Below are 11,138 nucleotides of genomic sequence, written 5' to 3' on the forward strand. Positions count from 1 at the left end.
AAAACAGACTGACTGCAATGCAGTTGTTTATATGGCTGATCTCTTACTCTCTCTGTGTCTTTTTCTCTTTCACTGACATCTTTAAGGCGCCATTCCTGAGATTCATTTGCTGCTTTGGTGTGCACAGTTACATATGTTTAGCTGTTATTAACTTTCATTGCCTAGCAGATCTGGCAAATGTTTGTTTACAGAACAATTTGGATGCTCTAGCATTGTATTTGGTCTTTGATCACAATGAGTTGTCTAAGGGTACGTTTACACAAGAACGATGTACTAAAAATGGAAAACCTTTTCCTTTGCGTTTTTCACGCACAGACAACAACACTGTCAAAACCATCCCCGTTCACACAGATCTGCGAAAATGACAAAAAATGTAATACGTGTGACGGGGTATTTAGCCCGTCTCGTAGGGGAAATTTGTTAGAGCTGCCCTGGAAGACTGAATAACGAAAGGATCTTAGTCCCCGTTTTCAGTGCTTTTGGTCTTGTTATATACTAATGTATATATGTTGTGTCCTACTTTATTGAGATGCACAGACCGACAAGGGTAGGCTTCAGGTAGAATAATGTCACGAGATGGCTCCCTGAAGTAAATGTATTTGTGAGACACAGTCTAAAATACTCCTCCCTTCCCTGATCTAATAAAGTGGGTAAGACGCCCCTACTCCCTGACAGCTTTCAACCAAAAGAAAAAAATAAATAGATAATACACTGAAGGTAAGTACAAAAATTAAACAGGATTTATTTTCTGTGTATATTTTCCTTCCTTGTAATGAAGTGTTACTTTAATTTAAATAATCACTAAATAAAAGCAAAAAAAAAATAAAAAAATACAGTCTTTGAGTTTTCTTCCAAACTCACTAGGCCACAATCACCTTCAATGCAAGAGTTATTGACCTTTAACCTATACAATAATCAAACCCAATAGTTATTCAAGTTGGAAAACACCTGTAATTTTGCGTAAACCCCACTTGAGTTTTCTTCGCGCAAATGGTCACTGTCAAACAGTCACACTTGAAAAAAAACAAAAACCAGGAAATTTCACATTAGAAACACTTACGTGAAACGTCTCTTTAGGTACACATTCACAGTTCACATAGGGTTCTGTAGTTCAAATGAACTCTCACAGTTCACGGTTCATTAGATCAAAATATCAAAAAAAAAAAAAAAAAATAACTTGGGAAAAAACAGTCCATAGAAAAATTACTTGAGATGCGTGGTCTCGACGTAGCGTGCGTTGAAACAAACTTGTAATTGAATCACTCAGCCTCAATGGAACATCCCCCCCCCAAAAAATGAAAAAGCATCGAGATGAGTCAAACCCCCCAAATGAATCAAACTGGGATGAATCAATCAGTAATGTCAATGGATGGCAGGGTTACACAAAATAGTCTTAAACTTGAATTTTCTTCAAAAACTACGTCCCGCACGAACGGCAATGTACAGCCGTTCTCAGTCCTCATGCGCGATGACAAGTGCGAAACAAACAAATAACGTGTGGCCAGTTCGGTTGAATTGTTAGTTCGTAAGGCTGCTTCTCAATTAAAATGTAAAGAGAGCAAAGCACCGCAAAAACTTGACAAATCTCTTCAATCGTCGTCAATCAAGGAAAAACTGTACTTTAGAAGCACTTACAGTCCTCGTTGCCTTCACAAAGCATTACTGCGTCACTCCAGCAGTCCAATGCAATGCAATCCGCAGAGCAAAACGACACAAAAACTCCAATGATGAAATGCGGGCTACAGTTCACAAAAACACTTGATGTTGTCGTCCCTTAGTCGACTAAAGCCCCGATTAACACCATCGAACGAGCTTCTCGAACACGACACATCACTCACTTTCTTTTTGTGACACTCTCAAACGCAGCGGGCCTCTCCCCTCTCTCTCTCGCAGTGCGCCCCGAACACCGAAAATCAGTCCACCCGTCAAAATAAAAGTCCCCCAAAATAATAATTTAAAAAAAATGATATCTACCCGTTACATTTCCCCCCTGCTAAACCCTGCCACTCCATCGACATTTCCAGTAGGTTCATCTGTGAAACACAAACAACATATTAGGAAGACATCACATTACAAATGTACAACTCAATCTCCCAATACCTTAAAAGTTACAGAACTTTATGAACTCTTATTTTAGAATGTAGTCTTTCCTGTATTTCACAGGTAAGGTACCCTTGTTTCGTCTCTGAGAACGTCTGAACTCAGGAACACTTTCTCTCTCAACTTCTGAAACATCAGCATCATCTGAATCATCTTGTACCCTCAACTCTGATTCTGATATTACATCCTGACCCCCATTGCTGTCATGCTGTCCTACTTCCCCTGACTCCCCTTGATCCACCCTTGTGTGTGCGTGGTAAGTGGAATGTTGTACAGTTTCTGGAAAGCAGATAACGTCTGACATGTCTGTGTCTGATTCTGGCTTGTCTCTCAATCTGCGCCAGTGTGCACGCGGTGTCGTAGGTGACGGGAATGAACAGTGCCGAAGCTGATCCCTGTGTACTACCTTCACCGAACCCCCCTTTTCCGGTTTAATAGTAAACACAGGTATGTCTGAGTGGTTTTGCTTTACTACTATGTACGGTGTGTCTTCCCATTTATCCTGAATTTTGTTTCTACCCCTGTGTTTGTGATTACGCAGTAGCACTCGATCTCCAGGCCTCACAAGAGCTCCAAACGACTTGCGGTCATATATTCTCTTTCTTCTTCTGGAAGCCCCTTGAGACACTGCGTTTGCAACCTCCACAGCAGTCTTCAATCTTGCATGATGACTTTTCACCCAATCATCCAGGTTATCAACTTCAACCTCTTCTAAATCCTTTTCCCCAAGCACATCCATTGGTAAACGTGCATCTCTTCCAAACATCAGATAGAACGGGGAATAACCAGTGGATGAATGGACATGACTGTTGTAAGCCATCACCAGCTCCGGAAGGTGAGTCTTCCAATCTCTCTTTTTCTCTGGTGGCAAGGTTCTTAGCAAATCATGCATGGTACGGTTGAATCTTTCACATTGAGCGTTCCCCTGTGGATGGTATGGGCTTGTACGGCTCTTTCCTATACCATAGATTTTGCAAAGCTCCTTGATCACGTTGGCCTCAAAGCACCTGCCTTGATCTGAATGCAATCGAGCTGGGCAACCATAATAAACAAACCAGTGCTTAATCAGAGCTTTTGCTGTGGTGTTTGCTGTCTGATTCTTGGTAGGAACAGCAACCGTGACTCTGGTGAACATATCGGTAAGAACAAGTACGTTTTCGTACCCTCCAGAAGACTGCTCAAGCTGTGTATAATCCATGGCGAGGACCTCTAATGGGGCTGAGACATTACTACATGTCATAGGAGCTCGAAGTCTGGGAAAAACATCCTTGGCCAATATACATCTTTTGCACTGCCTTATCCAGCATGGAACATCCACAGACATAGTAGGCCAGTAGTAACTTCGTCTCATTCGAGTCAATGTACTTCTCCCCCCGAAATGACCTCCGTGTTCATGTTGGCCCTCATACACATCACGCTGTAAAGGTTCAGGAACAACCACCTGCCAGACCTCCTCTCCATCCCTAGGGTCGAGGATGCATCTAAACAGCACTCCCTGCCGCAGCTTAAGACGGTCAAACTCCTTGGCAAGCTTCTTCAGTTTCGGTTCCATACAACTTTGATCCGCTCTGCTTGGTTTCTTGCCCTCGGACACTGCTTTATAAATGGGACAGATCACAGGGTCATTCCTTTGCTGCTTTCCAATCTCGCTCCAGCTATAACCACTTATTTCTCCTCTTACAGATGCTTGCACCGCAGCTTTACCTTCCGGTTCCTCCTGGTCAAACCTTTTGGCCGGCCACAAACATGCCCTCACTTCGTCAGCTCCTAGCCGGATGAAATCCTTGCCATCATCATCCTTCTCCGGTTCCTCCCTGGAAGGAATTCTCGATAATGCATCTGCACTTGTGTTGAGTCGGCCAGGTTTGTAGCATACTTCAAAGTTGTACTCTGCCAGTTGTGCTACCCAGCGTTGCTCAACCGCGCCGAGGTTAGCCGAATCAAGGTAACGTAGCGGGTTATGGTCGGTAATCACGGTGAATCTTGAATACATAAGGTATTCTCTGAATTTTTCTGTGACTGCCCACTTCAACGCAAGCAGTTCCAGTTTGAACGCACTATAGTTTTTGTCATTCTTCTCTGATCTCCTCCGACCTCTGCTTGCATATGCCACGACATGCTCAGTCCCTCCTTGCTTCTGACTGAGTACAGCCCCCAGTCCATGATGGCTTCCATCGGTGGCAAGTGTAAAGGGCAAACTGAAGTTGGGGAATGCAAGGACGGGGGGTGACATCAAGCACTGCTTCAACTCGTCAAATGCAACCTGGCATTCTTGACTCCAGGTGAAATTTGCAGAGGTTCTATTTTTCTTTCCTCCACCTACCAACGCATGTAGTGGTTTGGCAATCTGTGCGAACCTTGGGACGAATTTTCTATAGTAGCTCATAAACCCAAGTACTTGCCTGACCTCTCTTACACTTTTCGGAACTGGCCACGTGTCCAGAACTTTAACTTTTTCGTTATCCACTTTTATGCCTTCTGCTGAGATCTGGTGCCCCAAAAACTTCACTTCCGGCCTTAGGAGAAAGCATTTGCTCGGCTTTAGCTTTAGCCCATGCTGTTTCAGACGGTTGAAGACAAGTTCTAACCTCTCACAGTGGCTCTCAAAGTCTTTGGAGAAGATAATGACATCGTCCAGATAAACCAGAAGAACATCAAAGGTCAAGTCACCAAGCACCACTCCCATAAGGCGCTGAAAGGTGGCTGGGGCGTTGCACAACCCGAATGGCATCCTGGTCCACTCAAACAGGCCAAATGGGGTGGTGACAGCTGTCTTCTCTCGATCTTTCTCGCTCACCGCTACCTGAAAGTACCCAGCAGTCAGGTCTAGTGTAGAGAACAGTTTAGCATTACCCAAAGCGTCTAGGGACTCGTCCACCCGAGGAAGCGGATATGCATCCTTACACGTCACTTGGTTCAGCTTTCGGTAATCACAGCAGAAACGCACACTGCCATCTTTCTTCATGACGATAACTGCGGGTGATGCCCAAGGGCTACTGCTCTCTTTCAGAATTCCCTGGGACACCAGATCTTGGACATGCCTTTTGACCTCTTGGAATATCTGTGGTGGTATTCTACGATGTCGCTGCTTTATTGGTGGTGCTTCACTTGTAGGAATATTGTGCACCACAGCCGTGGTGTAGCCATAATCTTGGTCATCCTTGGAGAAAACATCTCTGTGCTTCGATAACAACTCAATGAGCCTCTCACATTGTTCTGGTGTGAGTCCTTCATAGTTCACTTCAACAGGAACTGGTAGCGGCACAAGTGAGGTTTTATCAGCCTGAACCTTGTCTCGCACCAACTCCTTGACATGAAGCACGCCGTCATCTTCCTCAAATTCGAGCACATCCTTTGTGATCACCTCCTTGGGCTTATACACAGAAGCAACTCTGGATCGGGGAGCAAGTCTAACAGCCTTTCCACTCAAGTTCACCATACGCACAGGGACCTTTCCACCCTCTGTTTTAGCAAGAACGTGAGCCACTAAGAGTCCTTTTGGCAAACTTGTTCCAGCTACTGGCTCTACAAGCACATGACTCCTCACCCTGGGTGACACTCCACAACGACCTTCCAGCACCTTCTCACAGCGGGGAGGAATAGTGACAGCCTGTCTTCCGGCAATCTTGACATAACCAATCCTTCCGTCGGGCCTCAGATGTCCAGCTTCTTTCTCAACTCTAGCAAGCACCCTCTGGACCTGAGCTTCATCTCGCGGATTATACTTATCAATCCTCTCCATTCCCTCCGCTGAGATGAACAAGGACTGAACTTCATTGAGCACATTCATCCCGATAATCCCAGACATCCCTTTCATTTCCTTCACATCAGGGCTTGTGTCAGTCAGAACAAATATACACTTCCCAGGAAGTACTTTTCCCAGACATTCTACATCAGCCTGTAAGCATCCCAAGACAGGAATGTCCAGTCCATTGGCCGCGGTCAGCTTAACCCAGCACGCAGAGGATAACTTCAGTTTTTGGTCCTCGAAGTGCTGCCTGAAGTGTGACTCAGATATGGTGGACACCTCTGACCCTGTATCTAAGAGGCACTTGGTCTTGACACCAGCTATCTTCACCTCAATCGACAGGCAATCCCCAAAAGCACTGCCCTTATGTTTTTCAGCAGTCTCATCAGCTAGCCATTCCGCTGTGTGACATCTAATCAGTGAGGGCCCTGGGCTTTTCTGCACCGCACCTCCAGAGTCATTCTCAGTAACTTCAACTAATTCCACTGTATGCTGTGATGGAGCTGGACCCCTCCTCAACTTGCCACCTTGCGGACAAAAGCGACTGGTGTGTCCGGGTTCACCACATGAATAACAAATATAACGACCTTCACTGTCTTTTAATGGTTGCTTCTTTGGATGGCTCTGCTGTGGCCTATTTCTCTCTTTCCCATGAACAGCTTGATATAGTTCCTCTTGACGAGCTGCTATTTTCTGGATCGCATCATGCAGTTTCTCCAGCGACAGAGCAGAGGAAGCATCCTGTGCTGCAGCAGCATTCACTACCCCTCTGGCACGGGTACCTGACCTTACATTGCTAGGAGTCTGTGTTTCCTCCTCTTCTGACCAGGTAATTGCCGCCTGCATCAACTGAACAAAACTCAAATCTGGTTCAGCTTTAACTCTACGCTTCATCTCTCGTCGCAAAAAGTCATCTTGCAAGCCTAGCACCAACTGCTCCTTCAAAACATTTTCAGCATCTGCCACTCTGTTTGGCTCTCTGCGCTGCACACGATTAAGTCTTTCCCGAAGGTCATACGCATAGGAGCGTATTGTTTCCCCTACCTTCTGAGCACGATCATAGAAATCTTTAAGCCTCGTACCAATGGGCACTTTATCTCCATAGGTGTCGAGGAGAACAGTGAAGATGTTGTCAACCGTCTCTTCCTTTCCATCCATCATAAACTTCACTGTGGCTTTGGCCTCGTCTTTTAGATTCTGTTTAACCAGCTCAATCCGATCCTCAGTGGGAACTCTCATGACCTGAAATGCAGACTTCATCGATACTACCCATTCTTCAATACTCAGCTCTCCCGGCTTTGACATGCAACCACTAAATTCAGGCAGCTTCCTGTCTCGGGGAATATAAATGGCAGCTGGGGTCGGTTGTGCAGAAGTCTGGCTCTCAATTACCACCTTTGCTAGGGATAGAGCTTCTCTCTGCTCTGCTCTGGCTTGATCGAGTGCCCCTGCCTGCTCTGCAAACCGCCTTTGCATTTCCGCCATCTCTCGTCTTAGTTCCTCGAGCTCCGACATCTTACTTGAGCAACAACTTGCGGGCCTGGAGACGTGTGACTAATTCAATGTGCCTAATTCTATCCTGTTCGTGACGCCACTTTTGTGACGGGGTATTTAGCCCGTCTCGTAGGGGAAATTTGTTAGAGCTGCCCTGGAAGACTGAATAACGAAAGGATCTTAGTCCCCGTTTTCAGTGCTTTTGGTCTTGTTATATACTAATGTATATATGTTGTGTCCTACTTTATTGAGATGCACAGACCGACAAGGGTAGGCTTCAGGTAGAATAATGTCACGAGATGGCTCCCTGAAGTAAATGTATTTGTGAGACACAGTCTAAAATACTCCTCCCTTCCCTGATCTAATAAAGTGGGTAAGACGCCCCTACTCCCTGACAGCTTTCAACCAAAAGAAAAAATAAATAGATAATACACTGAAGGTAAGTACAAAAATTAAACAGGATTTATTTTCTGTGTATATTTTCCTTCCTTGTAATGAAGTGTTACTTTAATTTAAATAATCACTAAATAAAAGCAAAAAAAATAAAAAAATACAGTCTTTGAGTTTTCTTCCAAACTCACTAGGCCACAATCACCTTCAATGCAAGAGTTATTGACCTTTAACCTATACAATAATCAAACCCAATAGTTATTCAAGTTGGAAAACACCTGTAATTTTGCGTAAACCCCACTTGAGTTTTCTTCGCGCAAATGGTCACTGTCAAACAGTCACACTTGAAAAAAAACAAAAACCAGGAAATTTCACATTAGAAACACTTACGTGAAACGTCTCTTTAGGTACACATTCACAGTTCACATAGGGTTCTGTAGTTCAAATGAACTCTCACAGTTCACGGTTCATTAGATCAAAATATCAAACAAAAAAAAAATAACTTGGGAAAAAACAGTCCATAGAAAAATTACTTGAGATGCGTGGTCTCGACGTAGCGTGCGTTGAAACAAACTTGTAATTGAATCACTCAGCCTCAATGGAACATCCCCCCCCCAAAAAATGAAAAAGCATCGAGATGAGTCAAACCCCCCAAATGAATCAAACTGGGATGAATCAATCAGTAATGTCAATGGATGGCAGGGTTACACAAAATAGTCTTAAACTTGAATCTTCTTCAAAAACTACGTCCCGCACGAACGGCAATGTACAGCCGTTCTCAGTCCTCATGCGCGATGACAAGTGCGAAACAAACAAATAACGTGTGGCCAGTTCGGTTGAATTGTTAGTTCGTAAGGCTGCTTCTCAATTAAAATGTAAAGAGAGCAAAGCACCGCAAAAACGTGACAAATCTCTTCAATCGTCGTCAATCAAGGAAAAACTGTACTTTAGAAGCACTTACAGTCCTCGTTGCCTTCACAAAGCATTACTGCGTCACTCCAGCAGTCCAATGCAATGCAATCCGCAGAGCAAAACGACACAAAAACTCCAATGATGAAATGCGGGCTACAGTTCACAAAAACACTTGATGTTGTCGTCCCTTAGTCGACTAAAGCCCCGATTAACACCATCGAACGAGCTTCTCGAACACGACACATCACTCACTTTCTTTTTGTGACACTCTCAAACGCAGCGGGCCTCTCCCCTCTCTCTCTCGCAGTGCGCCCCGAACACCGAAAATCAGTCCACCCGTCAAAATAAAAGTCCCCCAAAATAATAATTTAAAAAAAATGATATCTACCCGTTACATACGCTTGCGCAGGGCCTAAAATGAACACACGTCAAGCACTTCTTAAAGTGACAGAAGCCAAATATATACCTGCTGCCATCTGTGTCCTTAATGTTAAAGGTGCAGTGTGTAAATTTCAGTGTCATCTAGCGGTGAGGTTGCGAACTGCAACTAATGGTGTGCACCCCTCCCTTTCGGAGAAGCTACGGTGGCTGTCTGGTCGACATGTCGTCGTCTGAGAGATCAGAGAGTAGCTTGTGTGAAGCAATGAGGTTTCTTCTTACTTCAAACAAAGAACGGTCTCTGCTTTTAATAAACCAGACGATGACTACTACTACTACTATTACTACTACTTTGTGCATATTCAACGTAGTGACGATGCAAGCTGCCTCTAAAAACACGAACCATTTAGAAGAAGAACAACATAGTGATGAAACGCGCTCTGTAGAGTGTTTGTCCATTTAGGGCTACTGTAGAAACATGCCGCCGCATAATGGTGACTTGACATGGAGGGGGGACCCGCGGTGTATGTGATAGAAATGGCTCATTCTAAGGTAATAAAAACATAACGGTTCAATATGTAAGGTCTTTATGTACCACTGAAAACATAGTTGTATATTATATTGCATTTCCTCCCAAATTTTACACATTGCACCTTTAATGAACCAACAAAAGAAAAAGAAAAAGAAAAATCACTCACACCTTGACTGAATAACTTTTGTAACTTTAATAAGGATTAATCTGTTTAATTTATACAGTGAAGACTATGCATTGTTATTTTACATTTTATTACTCTATTAAATGTCTGACAGCCAGCTTTCTGTGCACATGCTTTGGATGTGTGCGCTCAGAAACCCGTATATAAGAAATTTAGACTGATATGGCTTTAAATCACATGCAGATAATAAACTTTTATGATGATGAAGAACTGCAATGTCACGTGAGCGTGACCGCGATAGAGATGTTAATGAAAACCAAACAGATGTTTTGTTAGTATTCGAGGCACAAACTGTAGGCTTTGCCCTCTTCTGGAAAGCGGGGTGGGGAGCAGCAGCTCATTTGCATTTAAAGACACATGCACGAAAACAGCATGTTTTTCCTTCCACTCAAAAATGGGCATTTACAACATGGTATAATAAATTATCTGTGGGGTATTTTGAGCAGAAACTTCACAGAAATATTCTGGGGACACCTGAGACTTATATTACATCTTGTAAAAAGGGGCATAATGGGTCCCCTTTAATGCAGCATTATAATATTGCATTTTAAATGCAAATTCTAAGAGCAACTTGTTCTTAATCAATGTTTATTTAACATATTTAAGTGTTTGTGTAATAATGTTTAAAATGTAATTAAATGTATCAGTAAAATAATAAACTAATACAGTTTGTCAAATAAATAGACATAAAAAATGTTTAATGTAATTATATAATACTACATTTTCAGATCAACGTTTTTTCTTAATCCATTTGTTTACTGCCTTTTTATCCTTTCGCCAAATGCATTTGTCAAGATTGCATTCATTTTAAATATATATTTTTTTTAATTATATTGCTACATTTATCTACATTTTTAATTGTGGTAAATGTAAATAGTTTAAACATTTTTTAAATTTGTATTTGTTAGTTTGCAAAGTGACTTATATTGTTTATATTGATAAAAGCACTCGTAGTCCTCCATACATAATCTGTTAGACAAATTCAGTGATTATTTCATCCTCAAAAGCACTTGAGAAAATATCAGTCAGCTATGCTCACTGGGTCATTATTTGTTATTGCTACAACACTTGCAGTGATCACCCCATATGATACATAGAGATATGAAATTCAAGTCACTGCCTCTAAAGTCCCTAAAATGTGATGTATTATTGACAGGCCAGAGAAGCATGTGTCAGCGGTCACAGCATGCAATCCCACTTCAGTTTTAATGTCTTCTGAAAGAGCGTCTTATTCGCTTTTCTTCTGGTCGTAAGCGCCTCTGTTACGAAGCCCCATTAAAGCAGTCATACAGATGGTGGGACGGACAAGTGCTTCTGTTCTTCTCCGCGTATTGTTGTTCTGAAGAGCGTAAGCGGTGCTGGTCAGTAATTGGAGCTGGGGAAACGCCAAGAACTTCAGT

General features: G+C 43.0%; 1 protein-coding gene across 1 annotated transcript; it reads right to left on the reverse strand.

Moving 5' to 3' along the window:
* Positions 1–382: 382 nt before the first annotated feature.
* cuzd1.1 (CUB and zona pellucida-like domains 1, tandem duplicate 1) lies at positions 383–8,967 on the reverse strand. Its single transcript, XM_051863997.1, has one exon. It carries the CDS (start codon positions 7,361–7,363, stop codon positions 2,129–2,131), a length of 5,235 nt encoding a protein of 1,744 aa, XP_051719957.1. The 5' UTR covers positions 7,364–8,967; the 3' UTR covers positions 383–2,128.
* Between the last annotated feature and the right edge of the window lie 2,171 nt (positions 8,968–11,138).

The sequence above is a fragment of the Ctenopharyngodon idella genome, chromosome 15, assembly GCF_019924925.1.
Source record: "Ctenopharyngodon idella isolate HZGC_01 chromosome 15, HZGC01, whole genome shotgun sequence".
Classification (NCBI taxonomy): Eukaryota; Metazoa; Chordata; class Actinopteri; order Cypriniformes; family Xenocyprididae; genus Ctenopharyngodon; species Ctenopharyngodon idella.